The sequence below is a fragment of the Pieris rapae genome, chromosome 10, assembly GCF_905147795.1.
Source record: "Pieris rapae chromosome 10, ilPieRapa1.1, whole genome shotgun sequence".
Taxonomy (NCBI): Eukaryota; Metazoa; Arthropoda; class Insecta; order Lepidoptera; family Pieridae; genus Pieris; species Pieris rapae.
The window spans coordinates 1,722,777-1,744,041 of NC_059518.1; the positions used below are offsets into that span (position 1 = coordinate 1,722,777).

At 33.6% G+C, this 21,265-nt stretch overlaps 2 protein-coding genes across 2 annotated transcripts; both read right to left on the reverse strand.

The window, feature by feature from the left end:
- Nucleotides 1–5,716: 5,716 nt before the first annotated feature.
- Nucleotides 5,717–7,130, reverse strand: LOC123689496. The gene has a single exon (XM_045629811.1). It carries the CDS (start codon nucleotides 6,778–6,780, stop codon nucleotides 6,016–6,018), a length of 765 nt encoding a protein of 254 aa, XP_045485767.1. The 5' UTR covers nucleotides 6,781–7,130; the 3' UTR covers nucleotides 5,717–6,015.
- A 5,519-nt stretch (nucleotides 7,131–12,649) lies between these two features.
- LOC123689510 lies at nucleotides 12,650–20,811 on the reverse strand. The gene is made up of 2 exons (XM_045629841.1): nucleotides 20,626–20,811; nucleotides 12,650–13,042 (listed from the first exon to the last, which is right to left on the reverse strand). The coding sequence occupies exons 1-2, from the start codon at nucleotides 20,809–20,811 to the stop codon at nucleotides 12,650–12,652; spliced, it is 579 nt and encodes a 192-aa protein (XP_045485797.1).
- Between the last annotated feature and the right edge of the window lie 454 nt (nucleotides 20,812–21,265).

Below are 21,265 nucleotides of genomic sequence, written 5' to 3' on the forward strand. Positions count from 1 at the left end.
AAAGGTAGATCACTCTGAAAAGAGTGCACGAATAAGATTTTATTATGTAGGTCTACAGAAATATTGCAATATTCACGCCGCCTATGTTTGTAATATTCTGGTGGGTTTTTACAAAATACCAATTGTTTCTTTGTTTCCCCGTCTGCCTTATTTGGAGTTTTATTATTTACAATCGTATTCCCGGAGCTTTCAATAACGATTCTATATTGAGTATCCGTACCACGTTATTCCAAGTTTTCGACATCAAAAGACCTTCATCGAATTTGAGTTTCGTACGGTCTTTGTTACACTTTGCCAATCATGAAGTCAATATTTAAACAGAAATCCATAGTGGTTTTACAGAATGAGACCCGCCAACCACCGCCACCTGTCAACCCGCTAGTTCCTTAAAAAAATATCCTGCTTCATTGGAGTTGAACCATACCTCTCTAGGGATCATATTTTCATAACGGTAAAAAAAAACAAACATGATTTAACATTTTAATTCACACCAAAGTCGGATTCAGCTTTTGTCAAACTATGCTCGGTTACATTCATACATCCTATTTTTTATGTAGTATGCAAACATCGATCACGTGTCAGGCACACACTGTTTCACTAACTGCGTATCAATGACAGGCGCAGAAGTGTCTCTGCCTTATGCCTGATAGGACATGAAAGAAAATATAAAGAACAAATCCGTTGCTATATTGTTAGACATGATAGGTAAATTGAAGGAACGAATGATATGACATAAGAATTTATTAGCTCTGTCGTTTACAATATTATTTCCTTTGTGAGACGAAGGAAAATTTTGTAAGTGAAAATACGAGGACAATAAATGACTTATTTTGTTCATCATGATTTCTAAAAATATTGACATATAATCTGCAAAATTGAATTGTAATATGGTATTTCATTTTCGGGAAGCACTCATCGGATACAAAACACGTAGGTTTCTGGACGTGGTAGCGTGTCCAGTTAATATGAACTCGGCAACGCGCTGTGAGTAGCGCTAGTCTCCCAAATCCCAAATGAACACATTATTTGCTACCCATGTAGTTCGTATCGGCGTATTCAAGAACTTGGCTACCATGTTGAATAGGAATTTATATAAAACGGGTTATAATAAAAGTAATAACCTAACGTTCATTCTACTGTAGTTCTGTTCTTGTCTTCAACAAAAATGTGGATTTTCATATAGAGGGTGTTTTAATTATTTATTTATTTACACTTCGGTAGGAATAGAAAAACAAACAACCAATTAATACAAGTTATAAGGCTGAGAACGGGCGGCTTTATCGCTAACAAACGATATCTTCCAGGCAACCCTAGTAAGAAGAAAGATAAAAAATACATAGTGTGGGTGGTGCAAAAAGCGCGTAACCAAATAATAATAAGCTAACCTAAAATAAAATACAAAAATAATTATTTATACCTTTATTTTGAAATGCCTTGTTGAAGTACAATTATACTTATTAACCAACTATTAATTAATTAATTATCTTATATCGACATTAAGATTCACGAAGTTGAATTACAAGTTAAAATTGACGTGACAATCGCCAAGTTCTCTGAAAGTTCCACTACCGATAACCAGTTCAATGCAGTTCACTCAATATCTGAATTCACCAACTTATATCACACAAAACTTACAATTTTAATATTAATTTAAGGGTTATGAAGTGAGCACGCCCAAAATCCCCATACATTTCTCTTGTTTCTAGTAAATAATCGTAAGTATTTTTCAATGGTCCTTCGAATATTGACGTCACGTGATCCTGCCATACTTCTACTTGACATTTAATTCAGGAGATACCGATGCCAAACTTCAAAGACTCCGAAGGGGGCGTGACCCCCTCGTAGCCTACTAGATGTTATTAGAAAAATTGGATGAGACATCCAAAATGTACGACGTTCATTAAATGTAAACTCACTCCTTCAATATGTCTTTGTTTCGTAATAAGTTTCATCCGTTTCAATATATTAATAATTCTATTTATTTCTTTAGAAAAGGTACTCAGTTATAATAATAAATGATGTTTAACTTAGTACATTAGGGTAGAAAACTCTTAAACTTATTTGGATCTAAACGTAATCTAAATCAAAAGTTCTGAGTATACAATCCATAATATTTTAAATAAATAATTCAATTAATATTACAAAAATCAATATTATTATCGAAAATATAGCTACAAATCTGTATATAATATCGGTGTATCTGGTATATCCCTTGCATCTGGAAAAAATAGTCGTATAATAAAAATCTATTTTTTTTTCAATAAAAGACGGTAATGCTATTTTTACTAGTTTAATTAAGTACATAACGTATATAAATATTCAGTAATTAAAATTTTCTTAACCTATATAGTAATAATAAAAATAATATAACGTTAATAAAAACAAAAATTAAAAAAAAAAGGTTTGTGGCAGTGCCCTGTGGCAGTACCATTAACGCTGGCAACGCGTTTAGCGAGGCAAGCACTAGCTCTGGAGTCACCAGTACAAACAAAATCGAAGTTGGGAGACTAATAACTGAGCCGTTATATTGCGTACGATAAAGATATCGTCGTGTTTTTTATATGATAAATGCCAAATATGAGGCTATGTATATAATATGACATAAAACAGTCGTAATACTGCTTTACAATTGTTATATAATATACACCTATGTTTTTGCTTGGTTGACCGTTTCGAGTCTGTTGTGTCTACCTGCATTTTTGTTACTGTATTTGTTTTGTGAATTTTTGTATAGGTACCTTCTGTGCGTTCTAGTAATAATTATTTAGTCTTGTAATGTTTTTCTCAGTAAGCGAATTTTTTAATTCATATGAGAAATAAATTTATTCTAACCGTAACCGTATATATATACGTATATACACGTAACGTGGTGTTAAACACCTAATACATAATAAAATAAAATAAAAATAAAATAAAATAGCCTTTATTGCTGAACTTATTTTTACAGTAATTTTTCTTACAAATACGTTTATAACTTTTAACAGTTTCTTTTCTTTTCATAAATCAGGTATCGGTAAACGGTCGTTTCTACATTTCAGCTTGTCTTTCGACATAGGCCTCCTCTAAAGATTTCCACTCTGTTCTATTTTTCGCTATGCGCGTCCATATTGGGCCCGCCACTTTTTTGATGTCGTCCTCCCATCTTCTAGTCTGTCTGCCTCTGTTTCTTTTACTATCTCGTGGTTGCCATTCAGTTATTATTCTCGTCCATTTCTCCTTCTTCTCTCTTATCATATGCCCAGCCCACCTCCACTTTAAGCACCTGTATGTTGTGTATGCATTCTTAAATTTTGTTTTGTTTTTGATACATTTTAGTTTAACTCGGTCTTTTCTTTTAATTCCTATTGTGCTTCTCTCCATTCCATTCTGACAAACTTTTATTTTCCTTGCTTGTTCTTCTGTCAATGCCCATGTTTGGCACCCATATAGTAAGCATGGTAAGATACACATATTGTATATTCTCCTCTTGTTCCTCATAGACATATCCTGGTTCTTCATGACTTCACTGAGTGACCAATATCTCTTCCAAGTATTAGTTATTCTTCTTTCTATTTCTTTTTGCATACATTCCTCAGTAGATATTAACTGTCCCAAATACACATACTCCTTTACATACTCTATTTCTTCATCATTTACTGTTATGGACTCTGTTTGTGAGGAGTTAGACATTACTTTTGTTTTCGTTAAGTTCATTGACAGGCCTGCCTTCTCACTTTCTTCCGCTAACTGTTGCAACATTTCCTTTAGGGTTTTCGGGTTTTCCGAAAATAAGATTAGGTCGTCTGCAAAGCGTAGGTGACTCAGATTTTCGCCATTTATATTTAGTCCTTTATTCGTCCAATCCAGATTTCTGAATATCATTTCCAGAACTGCTGCAAATATTTTTGGTGAAATTGGGTCTCCCTGGCGTACACCTCTCTCAACCGGAAATTCTTCGCCTATAGATTCTAATTTTACTTGTGTGGTGCTTTTTGTGTATACGTTTTTCAGTATCCGTATGTATTTTGCATGTACGCCTTGATCTTTTAGTGCGTCCCAGATAAATCTATGTTCAAGTGTGTCGAATGCTTTGTTGAAATCCACGAACCCTATGTAGTAAATTTTGTTATATTCTTTAAATTTCTGGAGTATTTGTCTAAGGGCGTGTATGTGGTCTATTGTTGAAAAATGTCTACGGAATCCAGCTTGTTCTTTGGGTTGATTTTCTTCAAGTGTGTTTGTGATTCTAGATAATATTATTTTTGAAAACACTTTGTAAATATTGGACATTAAACTGATTGGTCTGTAATTTGCTATATCTCCTTTGTCACCTTTTTTATGTAGTAGTATAATTGTAGATTTTGTCCAATCCTCTGGAATGTTTTCCGTATTGATAATTTCATTAAATATATCTGTAAGTCTTGGAGCGATTACTGGTAACGTTGCTTTTAGAAGTTCGTTTGTAACAAGATCAGATCCAGGGGCTTTATCGAGTTTTTGTGTATTTATTGCTTTTATGGTTTCTTCCTTCATTATTTCCGGTATATATTCTTCATTAGTTATTTCGTCGTTTTCTTTTATAGTGTCTTTCTCTTTTTGACTTCGGTATAAGTTTCGGTAGAATTCTGTAGCGATTTTTAATATTTCGAGTCTTTTACCTGTACTATTACCATCTTTCTTTCTCATACTTGGTATCCAGTCCTTTTTGTAGTTTAACTCCTTCAATGCCTTTTTTATTCCTCCTGTCTTTTCTATGTAACTTTTCATTGTATTAGATCTTTTAGTTTTTCTTTCTTTCCTAAGTTGTTCACTGATCTTTTTGCTTACTTCTGTTACTCTTTGGCGGTTTCCTTTAATTTCCTTTTGTCGTAAAAGTTCTTTTCGTTCTTGTAATAATTGTTTGATTGTAAGTGAGACTTCTTTCTTGATACTTTTGTTTGTTTTTCTGGTTACTGTTTTTAGTTGATTTAGTAATAGGTTGTACTTTCCTTGTATCGATGGATATTCTTTCTTCTCTAATTCCGCGGCATCTAGAGATGTTTGAAGATTATTAAGTAATAGTTTAGGGTCACCTGAGTATTGTACCGCTAATTGTTTATTTTGAAATCGTCTTGTTTTCTTGAACATTCCTGACATCGCAACTCGAACCATCCTATGGTCTGTGTGGAAGTTTAAATTGTTTATGATCGAAATGTTCTTGAAGGCTTTTCTATTATTAGACATAATAAAATCGATTTCATTCTTATATTGTCCATTGGGTGAGATCCATGTCCATTTTTTTGATGGTTTCCTTTTATAAAAACTGTTTAGAATACTTAATCTGTTTTCCAGTGCAAAGTTTACTAGTCTTGTTCCGTTTTTGCTTCTATTTCCATACCCATAGTTTCCTATGGTATTTTCTTCCCCACTATTTTGAATCCCAATTTGTCCATTAAAGTCTCCCATCACGATGACGTTTTTGTGTGCGTTATCAATAGCGTTTTGGAGATTTTCATAGAATTCCTCAATTGTTTTTACGTCCTCTTTTTTATCAGATTCAGTTGGTGAATATGCCTGTATAATAGACCATCTCTCTTCTTTATCTCCGTTCACGGGCAGTTTTATATTAAGGATTGCAATACGTTCCGAGAATCCACTAAGTTCTTCTATGTTGTTGACTAGATTTACTTTCACCATGAATCCAACTCCATACAGCCCGGGCGTCTCCCCTTTATAATGTAGTACGTATTTGACATGGTTTTCTATACCTTCTCCAAATCTGCGCATTTCGCTAATACCTATAATATCCCACTTTAACTCTTCTATTGCCAGCTCTAGTTCTTGGAGTTTTTCAGGTGTTCTAAGAGATCGACAGTTAATAGTTGCTATGTGGATGTCATTTACTTTGTTTTTCATGTTAGTGTTATTTTTTTCCTTTAGAGGGTCGTGGTCATTTTTCCCCACGATGACCAGTCGGCTTGGGGAAGTATTTTGTTTTGTTATTTTATGTTGGTTCATGTTGAGCTGTTTATTTTTCCGTTTACCGACAGTTAATTGTTATTCTTTGTTAGTTGTTGTCTTAGCGGGAAGAGACGAAAGAGAATTAGCTCTAATCCTCATTACGTCGAAAGCATTTGGTCTATTGTTAATCGGCGGCATTAGAGTTTGTTGTTTCCTTGGTTGAGCATTGTTTTGTGGGGATGATGATGTTTCTCTTTTGCGCTTTTCCTTATTTATGTTAGTATTTTTTCCTTTTACTACTAGTTTGTCAAATTTCAGGTACGCGATATTTCCCTTTTCTCTCTCCTCTTTTAGCTGCGCCTGCAACGTTTTCCTTTTCTCTATTACTTCCTTTGTGTAGTCTTCTGTAACATATACATTTTTGAAGTTTTTCTTCTTTCCCATAACTTCATTCTTCTTCCATTCGCTCGTAAAGGAAATCAGAATTGGTCTTGGTTTTCCAGAAGACTTTCCCTTTCCTAGACGATATATTTTGTTTATCTCATGTTCTTGTAATTGTATGTCAAGGTCAGTTTTGAAAATATGTATTGTATTTTGTATTAATTCTTGTGTAGACCTTTCGCCTTCATTTACTCCAAACATTATCAAATTGTTTTGCTTCTTTCCTCTTTTTAAACTTTCTACTTCCTTTTCGAGATTTTCTACTTTTATTTTTAAGTTTCTATTTTCTGTTATAATAGGTTGAAGTTTTTCGTCTAATCTCTCCATTATATTATTTGTTATCGAATCTTTCAATTCTATTGTTTGGTTCAAGATTTCATTCTTCATTTTATCAAACAATAGTTGAAACTGATCCTCCATTCTTGTAAACTAAATCTGCGTGTTATGGAACGTAATTAGTGGTAGTTTTTATTTACTTGCTCTGGCAACACTAGTTAGCTGTTACTGTGACAAGTGTCAATGTCATTGATCTTTTGTCTATGCTCAATATGATTGGTGGATTTCTAACCTCTAATTATCACTTTTTGGAGATACTTTTGTTGAAATTCAAGAACTTACGTGATATTGTGTGAAATCGGTAGTTCCACTACACGGACGACACTTCAATTTGTGTTTTGTGACGTCGCAGTCTCAAGAACAGTGTACGAAATTATTTTTTAGCACTCAATAATACGGAGCTACACAATTACGATGCTTACAGTATGACAGCCCAGAATCCACTATATCTACAACACCTAATACATACCTTTGTACAATTGTTCGTCATCATTCTTAAAATCGATTTCGAAGTGAATTTTTCAACACCTACATCGTTTTAAACTACGATATAAAAACGGTTAAACTCATTACTCATAAATTCTCTTTGATGTTCCCTCTGAAAACCTTTGCCAGCCGTAAATAACCCTGATCGTTATTATCGGTATATATTTTTTTGGAATTAATTTGTTTAGGTTGGTATAGAATTAAAATATACATTATAGTAGCTTTAAATTATAATGGAAATAAAGATATAACAATAAAATGTGTTATTTACTGGATGAGAGAAATCTTTTTAAAAATACCATTTTCATTCACATGCTTCGATGGAATTTTTTGTTTTTATAGACGAAGCCGAGGCCGATTTTAATAAAATTATTTAGTTTAATATTATTACAACCCAATTGAAACATGTGCAAACGCATAGTACGCAATATTATGGACTTGACAAATCATTATAAATTTCACTACAGAAATATAATTGCTTTATAGTCGTACCGCGTTATAGAGGGTATTACTGAACTTAGACATAAAGAAAAATGATAAATGAAACATCTATTCGAAAACAAACGAAACTTGTTAATAGCAGTAATGTGATAACAAGACCTCACTGATTTGTTAAGAGATTTAATCATAGTGATTTCCGTCGTAATTGATTTTCCGTGATAAATGTGAGCACATTCTGCTTTTCCTTATGAGTTAGGAAGCTGGGCGGGATTAATCTTCGCCGAGAAGGATTAGATGCTGTCTCATTAGGAAAGTCGATCTCGAAACTATTAAGCCTTATACTTACAATGTGAGAGATTCTGACTTTTATTGAGACAAAGTTGAAAAAAATTTCGAATATAGTATAAATCAATGGTGTGATACCACACAAGAAATATCAGTAGTTGTCTCCCGGGCCTGGTGGACGTAGTTTATGTAAAGAAAGACCCTTTTTAGGAAAGGGGAGATTTGACACTCCCCTGTTGCAGCTTCCAGGCCACAGAACTGCCTGATCGCGTGCATGATAGGCTATATATAATCTAAATAATGATAGGGTTCTTTGTAGGAAAAAATATTATTCTTCTTCAGGTGCCACTTTATTGCTAAAGATTCTTAACAACTCGAATTGCCAGAAATCGAGTCTAAACGAGTCTAAATAAAAAAAAAGATCCTCGGCGGATCTGATGCCGGTTCACTCCCATATCTTCCACATCCACGTCTTCTTTCTTCAACAACTATTCACACGAGACAAAACCTTAACTTTATACGTTATACTAAAACTATATTTTATTTCAATTTCATAAATATTAAATTCTTTTTAATAAAGGTTTACGCGATATACGAGTACTTATGTATTAATGGTAATTGTATAGTTATACTGATAGTAATATAATTTATTATAAATAACTTTTAACAATTTTAATAATATTTATGAGATTATGTAAATTTTCTTATTTTATTATGAAAATTAATATGAATATTGCGTGCCCATTTTATATGGCTGATTGTACGGTATTTTTCTTTAAAATGTATTAATCTGTATACCAGCAAAAAAACAATTTATTTATTTATTAAAATCTCATAAAGTCAAAAAATCACTATAGTTTTATTAGTTATTTTGAGACATGCCAAATCAATATATCTAAATATTACTATATTTTATATATATACATAACAAATTAGGTTAATATATCGGGTGATCTGTCAGAAAATCACTTTTACGCAGATTCCGAGGTAGGTTGTTGTTGGTGTTGGTACTTAAATTAGTTTTAATCTAAATGGAATAAATGTTTATTTAAAAAGCCACATCAGCATTGTCGTGTTGAATGTCGTTAAAGTAAACATTAAAATTCAATTACACCTTCATTTATACAATTGTATTTCTAACATGAATACGTAATTGTCACGTACCCAACTTTCATTTAAGAAAATGTTTTGAATTTCCAACGAGTTTTTCTTAAGTAAATAGAATGGGTGTGGCAGAGTTCGTGTCTTATCTTTGCCGACATACTTTCACTTTGGGTGAATTTAAAATGCTTCCCTAAGGTGCCAACTAAATCTAATATACAACATTTTATATAGCTTTTGAGTTAGTTATTAAAATTAACATATTTAATAATAAAACATACACGGTGTATATTTTCTACAAGGCAACCGTGGGTGGTGAAGATCCTTGAGTAGAATGCCTGGTGAACCCCGAAGGCCCATCTTAAGGGAGTGTGCTAAGATGGTTTTAGTGGGTGGAGTCTCGTTACCCTTCTGAATAGCAAAGGACTTTGAGCGTAGACCCGCGTCAAGCTCCACGTCCATGGCACGCGTTGGCCCGTGCCATGCGCATTATCACCTAAAAACGTGGTGAAGATATGGCCTTTCCGTACATACTTGAACCAACCAAGTTAAGAGTACCCACAACCTACTGGCACGCATGGTGAATGTCATGAAAGTGGATCAAAAGAGAGGTTTGTCAGGACCGCTACAAGTGGAGGTCCGTGGTCTCTGTCTATTTGGGAAAAAGGCGGTTTGTTAAAAATATTTATCATTTTTATAGGTAAAACGAGTAAAATTCAACAAAAACAAATTAAACTTACATTGACTTCAATCTTCAATCATGCCAAATGTAATAGCTGAATCCGGAAAGTGGTTACATTTTAATACGAAACGTCAGATTGCAAGGGACAATCGATCCACCGAAATTGCCACTTAACTGGTTTCCATGTTCTCTCCAATTTCGACTTAAGGACGGGGATTTAGACGGATACGGGGGCTCCCCTTTGATCATTCCTGACTTTCGATCTTTTTGCGAATCATAAAGTACTGACGTATTTTATAATACACGTAAACGTATACGTTAAATAAAGTTTTTATACATTTGTTTATACGTAAAGTGAAACAAGTGTGAAAAGGACAAAATGCTATATTTTTTTTAGGAACCGTCATTTCAAGCAAAGCCACATACACCGATCCTACCTACCATGGATAGCTTGTATGGACAGGTAGCTATTACAATCCGTCCATTAGTTATTGGCACATTTTTATCATAATCTATCTCGGATGGTCAAAAATGGATTGAGATAGGTTATTGGGTTTGGGCGTTAGTCAGTACCTTCATATAGCATTACCAATCTTAATAGCCAGTCCAAATCCGCGATTGCAAGGAAACGTCAACGCATAATGATAGACATTGAACTTGCATACAAAATCGTCGGTGCCACTATTACTATTGTAAGTCACAAGAACTTTTCGAATGGCAGAACGGACTTAGGATTGATAAGCTTTTAAAGAAAAACACCTTTTTACGGATTGAAGTTATGTATGATTGTAAACTTATAATTATTTAAACATAATTTTAAATTTAACCAACGGACGTTTCGCGTGCTTTACAGCGTGCGTGGTCACGTGGTTAAATTTAAAATTATGTTTAAATAATTATAAGTTTACAATAATACATAACTTCAATCCGTAAAAAAGTGTTATTCTATAAATGTGTAAAAGTTGTGTTCATAAAAGACAATACTATTGATAAGCTTTCTATACTGATATTTTGATGTACCTCTGTAGTAACATGAAATAACAGAAAACTTAACGAACACAACGTACGGCAAAATATTTGAGTGTCGAAATAAAAATAACGTACATTATTTTAAATTTATATTTATTAAGCATAAAAATGTTAGTTTCATCATGTTAATTGAGCTCAATGCTGAGTGCTTTCTAGATTCTAGCACTCAGAATTTTACATCATAAAGTCTTTTATTTAGCGTACATTTAAATAGGGTTGTTACGGATTAAAATTATATGGAAAATTGTAATATGAGTTTTGTCTCACTTAGAGACCATAATATGGTATAATATTATTATGTATAATATGTATTATTATGATGACAATCCATTGGTCTAACAATGGCTCTATTTATTGGGTCTTCAAACCTGATTCATTCAATTTTTTTTTTAATATAAGCAATTTTTTTCTGAACATACAACAATTATTAAAAATTTGATACATTAAAATTTTATACAACTTTTAGGTTGATTCGATTTAACATTAATACTTGATTACTTGATATGTAATACTTAAATACATATTTACAATATTCTTAAACTGCATAGTATAATAATAACCAAAATATGTATTATTATTAATTGAAAATAAATTAATAAAAATACAAAAATTTGGTATTAGTGTTATTAATACACATTATTTTATAGTGACATAAATATTTAATGAATTAATGTGTATGGCATGTTTAATCTTTTTGAACTGTTCAATCTTCTTGAACTGTTTAAACTAAAGTAGGTATTCTACTGCCGCTTTTTATAATCCAGATATGGGGATACTATTACCAAGAAACAAAATCATAAATCTAATATTTATACATACACATTTCAGATGCTCATTATGTTTTACCACTGGCGCCTGTGCAAGGCAGCGTTATATTCACATCTAATATTTCTTTTCATTTATTTTCGTAATATTCTAATATAGCTAAGATTAGGTTTAAATACGGAAATACGTTTAAACCCAGCAATTGACTACATACAAATTGATATTTATTACACTTAATGAGTTAGTGTTATAAAATCATATTTAAAATATATTTCAGATTTAAATTCATTAAAATCAGTTCAGTAGCCGTGTAACAAACACTTTTAAGTAAAATATCAAATATATAAGCCGGGTTCTCTAAAAAAATAGAAGGTTCTCTAAGGATTTTAGTTATAATAAACCATTAAAATTTTGCCGCGGTGGCGTTAATACGCAATTGTACCAAAAATTCTCCTCTTATCTTAGTTCGTCACTGATAAATTTAACACACAGAAATATATTACTGCGAATAAATAAAATTTATAGGATGTCGGTTATGGGACTTTAAATAATTACCACTCAAACGTTCAGTTTTATAGGTAATAAAAGCGTGGGGAATAAATTGGGCGTGGTCTTAAGCAGACAGTATGACGCCATACATGTCGTTTGCTTATTGATGGCTACTAAAACGTGATTAACTACTTAATGTAGTTAATTAATTTCTCGTATTACTATTATGACTTATAAACCATATAATATCTAAGATGTTTCGGATAAAACCTATCATAATCATATCATTATCATAATCTTTTTTTTTTTTTTTTTACTTGGGGAAATGCTTTGCGCATACCCTTCCGCGGCGCGACTGCTTGGTGCAGAAGGATTATGTGGTACTCGCCATTGTGCATACCCACTAAAACCCCAAGGTGCCACCAACAATCGCCTTATGCGGGATGCGGTAACAGCAGAGCCTTATCCGCTTCCCAACACGCGATGCGGCGGTTGCGTCCGCCTCTTCCCGCCCATTGTTGATTTGTGAGGATGCTTGACACAGCAAGCATCTTTCACAGACCGGGCCATACGCATTTACAAATAGCTAGGGGAGATCGGGTCCAGTACTTGCAGGGATGGGTCATCATCCCTTCTTTTAGACGCATGGACCCCTGCTCCCCGCTTAGGCACTTTTTAGGCGGCGAGAATTTGGTGAGCGCGTCGCGCGTTTATGCGACGGGCCTGCGGTTTTCTTCGCCGTCGCGGATGGGCATCGGGACAAAGCTCCCTGGTCCTTTCCGCCTCTTCTTTTATTTTCATGACCGCCTCGCAGAAATTATAAAATATTTTCCACGGGCCGTCATTTCTCGCGCTCACTAAAACCTTCAATACATTTGGAAGTGTTGCGTCCTCGCCCTGGAGTGCATCCAGCAACGGTCCCCTTTCCACGTCCCATGCTGGGCAGTCTCTCAGCGTATGCTGGGCGTCATCCGGGCTGTCTCCGACACAGTGGTGGCAGGTTGGTGCCTCTTCACACCCTACTACTCTGTGCAGATAACTACCGAAACATCCGTGTCCGGACAGGATCTGCACAAGATATCATTATCATAATCAAATAAACCGTGAATAACGAGTTCTATGTATCGAAGTTAATCTGACTATGATACGGATTTTTATAATAAATTAATCATGTACCAGTTTCTTCGCAAATAAACGATTTATTTGTAGAACAAAAATTGTTCCCTATACAAATATAATAAAAGAAATAACTAAGAGAATTGTACGACAGAAATGAACTTCTCGGAGGTAATACAGCCTGAATAAGGCTCTGTTATTGCGTCCGTGTAAATAATAGCGAAAGATATTTAGGTCACATTCTCGAAGACATCACATGCGAGATACCTCATTTATATTATTTATGGATCACTGTTTATATAACAGAAGTTACTTGTGGTTAAGTCAACTCTAACCAAGCTTTTGGACAGCAGCTGTTCACTATAAATGATTTGTAGTTTACTGACGTACGTATCATTTTCGTCACGATTTGACACGTACGAGAAATGAAAACTATTTTCTTTTCAGAAATATGGTTGGTATAAAATTCATCTATCGCTAGTTTCATCCTACACTATGGAGCCCTTGTTGTGGGTAACTAGATAACAATTATTCCGTAATGGGTACAAAAATGTGGGTAGGTAATTTTTTTAAAGAAAAGTTTTGTAATACAAGAAGTCGTATAGGACAATAAGTTTGCGTGAATGTGTGTGCGTATGCATTTGTGAGTTTAGGTAAGAGTATTAGCCGTGCTCTCTGTCTGTGTTAGTTTTTGGAACCTAAGAGTCATGACAAAATACCTACGTATTTTGTCAGACCTACGTCTGTAGGTTCAAAATTCAAATCAGCTAGTGTAATCTGTGTTTGTATCTGTATATTTTTAGTATCGCAGAATAATAATAATAGAGACAAAATTAAGTCGAAAGCCTGCCCTATGTAGACAAGCTTAAAATATACTGTGGAGTGGGGAACGTCGCCGATAAAAGTTATTTAATAATAAACACAGAGCTCCCGGCTACGCGAATCTTCATTGCGTGTTTCGACTATTGAATTGGCGAAATATAATGCAATTTGCCAAATGAAATTGGGGAAATTTCTTGGAATTACTTTTACACAATTTAAACCATGTATTTCTTTTTCATTATACCATCTGCCTTGTGGAATTTGTCTTTGAACCTAATAACTTTATAAGACAGATTTAGCTGATCGGTTTTCATACAATTTGTACCTACTTAGTTTCCGACACGATCTCTATTCAGATGTTTTTGTTAGAATTATACATAACATATCGTTAACTATTCGTATTTGCCGTTCTCGTAGGGTGTGGCGTCAGTGTTGGCCTAGTGGCTTTAGTGTACAGGTCTCATTCTTGAGATTGTAGGTTCGATCCCCGGCTGTGCAAGGTGCATTTAACACTCGTTCAAACGGTGAAGGTGAAACTCATGAGGTTACCGGCTTGCCTTAGTAACGTGTAAAGTTGACAGCGTGTGTCAACTGTCAACTTTACACTTTGACAGTTGACACACTGTCAACTTTACACGCTGACGCCTCCTGTGCCGTTAGGCTGATCATCAATATACTTATTAGATTGACAAATGATCATGAAACAGATACAGAAATCAGAGGCTAGACCTAAATATATTTTAGCCACTGATTATATTTTATGCTTACGGAGACTCATATTTAAGTGGTACCGAAGTTGTTAAAGACACAATTGACACGTTCAGAGCCAGTAATATGATACTTTAAATGAAATGTATATATTGCTATTACTTGCTATATAAAATGTTCCCTAGTCACCTATAAATGTGCATTAAAAAGTTCGGCAATCATTTTAAAGCTTCAGTACTTTCAACGGCCAAATCTTTTAAAAACTGTCCTTTGATATTTCTTAAACGAACTGAATATAAAATAACGAAGAAAATTCACGAGTCTTGTTAAGGATACGTGAAGCTGTGCTGTGGCGAGTATAAGCGAGAAATATATTGAGGCCATTCCGAGAGTGCAAAATCCCGTTTTAAATAATTTTAAAGCTCTCTTGTGTGTAATGTTAACTTCTAAGAGAACTCTTAATCATTTCTACGTGAGTTTTAAATGGTGCAAAGCTTCGAACCGTGAAGTGAAAAGTTTTTAATGAACTATGGACACGCCCGGTTTCAAATTAATTTGGCTAATTATATACAAAATTGCTACCGAGAGAAGTTCCTCAGTTGCACTACGCCGGTAGATTAATTGACTTATTAAATACATATGCCACTGCTACAACCTTTTCAGTTATTTTCGGGTCTACGGCAAGCCGTTTTCTACACTATATTTTCCTTCACCATTCGAGCGGACGTGAAATGAACACATAGAAAAGCTCATTGGTGCACAACCAAGGATCGAACCTACGATCTCAGGATTGAGAGTCGCACCCTGAAGCTGAGGGTATTTCTTATGAAATACCCACTATTTGTTTAAGTTTAAAATTTATCTAAATGTATGAATACGAAAAAAGAGCGGTAATACTCTACTGGCTAAGTGAGGTATACATAGTTGAGATCGTACGTTCAAACCACTTCTGGTATGAACACGATTTTAGTACGAGCAAGTAGGAAGAATTCTGTGGAAAACAGCTAAACAAAAATTGATATGCGTCAACCCTACATTCTAGTTTTTTAATAAGTATATATCGACCTTACTGAATGGTATTACTTTAGTCAAAGTTCACTTCGAAGAATCAGATTCCCTTTTAAAATATTTACAACGCAATTTCGTTCGAGGCAAGTTTCTTTAATATTATACGAAGTTTAATTAGAATTCTTTTCAGACATAAATAATTGTATGGAGTAATTGTGTCTATGTACATCATTTTGCTTTGTTCTGTTCACGGCGTACTAGGTCACACATGATATTCTAACAATTGCAACTGAATAAATATTGAAGATTGTTTTGGAGTGTTTTAGAAATGAAAAAAGTGGAATTCTTATTTTACACAACCGATATAATATTTGAGATAATTTGCAAATTCAATGATGATTTGTAAAATATATTTTTGTTAAGTATTTTGTACTAAAAACAATAAGCAATAACACAATTGTTAACAGATTGGAATATCGTAGTTCTTTTAAAGTACACACAAAGTATTCTAAAAGTACATTGTGGGTACACACATTCATATTTTATGCATATTCTGCAGGAAAAACATTAATTCATTTGGGAATTAATAGTTTCATGAAATAGCTGGTCAATTACGATCTAGTCTCAATTGAACAAGCGTTTTACGTGACAACGTCTTACAATTCGATGGAGCCGGCTGCTCGCACGAAAAAACATGACGCAAGCGGCGTTACCCAGGTCAATTTAAGGCTTGAAGTGCAAGCGAGAGCGCGAAACGAGCGACAAAGAGGCACACTCGGCTGCGAATTAATAAATAACCTACGATCTCTAAGATGAGAGTTGTACGCTGAAGACTAGGCAAACACCTAGTGCTACACCATTAGCGAGAACAATCTTCTTATCCGGTACACTCTTGACAGAGTGGTCGTGATCGCTATATAGTAGTGTTAATAGAAGGGGCAAATGTGATGCGCTTCACGACGTTCCGCCATCGTTGCCTTCTATGAACCTTAAGCAAGTACTAAACAAATACAAATATTTAACAATATAGAATTTAATCGGTTTCGAATTGATATTATAGGATGATGGGATAAAAGCCAAAAGTACTGCTCTAGTGGAGCTAAACAGTTACACTAAACATTAATTATTATTATTCAAATTGTATTTTATGCCTTCATAATATTTTTTTCTTCTCCGTTAAAATCCGATAATAAAATACTCCCAAATTCTGATCATACTTACATATCGAATATCGGATCCGAATTTGGTTTGTACTAAATTCAATTACTATTCCGAAGAAGGCTCATCCATATTTCATGTTAAATGATTGTTTTTGCGAACAATGCAAATAGGCTTTTTGTTACTGGCGTTATTCATTCGTCATATTCTTTAATAATTAAACACAGAGTGTCCGTTATTGATTATTGCTTCAAAATTGTTTACTTAATCTTGCTTTCTTAATCGTAAAGAAACCTTGACTTTGAGTGAACTGTATAAAGTTAGACTTCTTCAGGCTTTTGAGTTGAGTGAGTTAACAGAGCTACGTGCATGCAAAGCAAAAGTTTAGGTAAATTCTTACATTCGCTTGAATCACTCAACGACTTATTGTAAGCACGCTTTTAAAGTTCCAGTTAAGGGTAGCGTTCAAAAACGAGACAGGCTAAGTTTGAAACCCGAACTTTAAATCTGAATTCTATATTGGTGTTTGATGTAGAACCTTCTTGTGTATGGAATCAAAGTCAAAGTCAAAAATCATTGATTCATATAGGTAAGACATTGTACACTTATGTCGAAAAAAAGAATATACATTAAATGCTTCTAATTTTACATCTATTGCCAGTTCTCAAATCAAGGGTGTAGAACGAGAGAAGAACTGGCAAAAAAACTCTCCGCCACTGTTTTTAATCACCAAATTTTTTGTTATTTTTTTGTTTTACACAATGTTTATAAGGAGATGCAACCATTACACCATGTTCCATATGACATCTTAAGTAATAATTAAAAATGATTAATAAAAACAAAGATTTGTCTCTGATTGTCAAAGATCCTCTTTTAGCAGGTGGCAAAGTGAAATAGTGCTACTGCACGCACTAACATTCTCGTGGGCTAACTCGCAACATAGTCTTATGCTAATAACGAAAAAAGAAAAAGCGTGATCCTTAAGATAGCTAGCAATTCGCGAGCCGTCGAGCGTTGAGATTGTCCATGGGCGACGGTATCACCTTACATCAGATGAGACTCTTGCCCGTTTGCCTCCTCTTTTATAAGAAAAAAAATAAAAAGGTGTCATTAAAAAGAGAATACATGGCAATCGAAAGAAGTGGTGTAGAGTTTCTTACCATATCCACCAATTGTACCAGTTACCAATTCGTACAAATGATTTTTAGATTCAAAACATTAAGCAATATTACTTATAATAATATCACTCTTGCATAAAGAAATAGAGCTGCTAATGAATTTCATCATTTGAGAATACAAACAGCCTTTGATTAAAGAGATGTGGTCTGTGGCGAAGGTTTACGCTATAAAGCCTGTTATGAAACATTGCCTTTGACAGACCGCAAATACAGCCTTCACATCAACCTACTAACAGAATTGCTTAATTAGTATTCAATCTATTCTAGATAATACAATTGTCTATTGAGACATAAGTGAAAACGTCATTAATATCGTTGTCTGCAGGGTTTTTATTATGTTTAAAGAACTTTATTTCTCATTACAAAACAGAAATATTTTATTTACATGAGAAACTTAATATTAATATTTATATATTATATACGAGCGAGATACACGTCGCCATTAGCCGTAACAATTTTAGTCAGCTATGTTAATTCTAACATGCATCTTTAATGCCTTTTTGAATTTGTCAAACACTCCAATATTGCGAATTTGAGATGGTAATTGGTTAAATAATTGCACACCCTCATACCTAATAGATTTCTTATAAAATAATTTGTACGCGGCTTCGGTAAGATAAGCAAACTCGCTCGACGAGTATTGCGTGTCGTTGTGTGTTTGATTTTTTTAAACGACAAGCAACTATGGATAGAGTTATTTAAAATTTTTTTTATCAAAATACAGGTGCTATATACATACAATTGTTTAATTGTCATAATTTTGGTTTCTTGGTAGATTTTATTAGTCGGTGTTAAAAAATTGTATCTAAATAATGATTTTATTAATTTATTTTGTAGTGTTTGTAAGTTAGAAATTATGTTTTTACATGCCGTACCCCATATTTCAATTAGATATATGAAATGTGGCTTGACTAAACAATTATAAATTAAATGACGTACGGATTGAGGAATACATTTTGATATTGACCAAAATCTGCCTATAAGTGATTTTAGTTTGGTAATTATGTGTGATATATGAAAGTTCCACTTTAAATATGTATCTATTCTAAGACCCAGATATTTTTCCCATTTTTTGTTAGTGATTTCAACGTCTTGAACTTTTAACGGTTGAAACATAGGAATGATTTTATTTTTTGCTCTGAATATTACATAAGATGTTTTTGAGATATTTATGGTTAGCAGATTTTGTTGAAACCAAGAATATAGAGAATTTAGGTCTGACTGAGCTCGAGCAACCATAGTCTGGATATTTATACCGAAATAAAATAAGCAGGTGTCATCAGCGTAGAGAGTGATTTGGCCATGTAAACCGAGCTCGTGAATGTTATTAATATATATTAAAAATAACAGTGGACCCAGTATAGACCCTTGTGGGACGCCGCATGTTACTGGTATTTCTGAGCTTTGAGCATTACCTATTTTGACTATCTGGGTTCTGTTTGATAGATAAGATTTGAATAATTTTAGCGCACAACCTTTAATTCCTATACGATCTAATTTTTTAAGCAATAGATTGTGGCTTACGGTATCAAACGCTTTTTTCAAATCTATAAAGACACCCAGCGCCATTTTTTTAGAGTCAATGTTTTCCTTTATATGACTGATAAGATCGACTGTGGCTGATAAAGTGCTGCTTTTTGATCTAAAACCATATTGGCGTTTAAAAATAAAATTGTTAGTTTGTAAGTAAGTATCAAGTCTTGAATAAATAATTTTTTCTAATATTTTTGAAATTGAAGGTAGAATGGATATTGGTCTGTAATTGCCGGGGTCAGTTTTACTGCCTGATTTATAAATAGGAGTAACTTTGGCTTTCTTTAGAGAATCCGGAAATTCACCTTTATGCAGCAGCTTATTAAAGCAGACCGAGAGATATTCAGAGAGATCATTGATAATGCATTTTATGGTTTTAGTATTGATTCCATCTATTTTATTTGGGTTTTTATTGCGATAGTGTAAATGCAAATTTTTCAGAGGATAAATGTATTCTTGTGATCCATAAACGTTTTCAGTATTTCATTATTATTATTATCATACTTATCTATTTTATGGACTTCCGTTACACACTAACCTAATTATTAAAAGATTTCTATCTTTAGTTTTGATTGTCGCTACTTACTGGCAATATTCTATTAGCCAGAATATGTATGTATTATAAGTATTTTATTATGATTGTACGGTGTGTGTGTGTGTGTATTTCTAAATTATATAGTAATTTATTTCCAACACACACAATATTTTTAACCTAAAATATAATAAAAAATTAAAACAAATTTAATAAGTTTGGTGGCTATTTATTTATTTTTATTTTCACATTAAGGTACAGAAACAGAAAACAGACTGACTACATACATAAAATTATTACATACTAAACAACATTTAAAAATCTGACTTCCAGTTATATCTGTACACAGCATTTACACTAAATATCAACTAAACAACATACACATATCAAACCGAATGACAAAAAAATAAAAAATAAAGGAAAAAATATATATATACATACACACACACACATGTATATACATATACATTAATCAATTAAATTAGTAATTAAGGTTACAAGTATTTACTATGAACTATCTTTTTAAATTTACAAATATTATTGTGAAAAATATCAACCTCAGCACACACAGCATTATAATATTTGCACATTCTTACGAGCGGAGCATTCTGGGAAACATTGTTATCAGTCATAGGTATAACAAATAATTCCTGGATGCGCACAGAACGCGTCGGCACCTTGATCTCCAGCCTCTCCAAAAGGCAGGTGTCAGATGAGCCATTTGCTATTTTATGCAAAGTGCATAGGTCGCTCACCCACCTCCTCCTTTCAAGACTAACCATTTGAAAGTGGGCAAGACGCTGGTCATATTGGTTTATTTTTCGCCTAAGACCATACTTATAGCACAATGCTCTGACAAACCGCCTTTGTATAGCCTCCAATCTATCTATATGAGTTTGGTATATCGGGGTCCATACCGCCGAACAATACTCAACTATGGTTCTCACGAGAGAGCTGTATAAGATAATCAAGGAGTCGGCTCGCCTGAATGGTTTAGCAGTTCTAAGGATAAACGATAGCATCCGGTTAGCTCTACTACATATATCATTGTAATGAGGTCTAAAAGACATAGCAGAGTCAAATAGCACTCCCAAGTCACGAATCACCTCAACTCTATCAACTAGAACTCTATACTAAATTTAGATCATTCAAACAGTAAATAACCTTTCATGTATTAATCCGCACCGATTGTAAAAAAGCATATTCATGTTTTCAATTCGTGGCAATCAAAGCCTA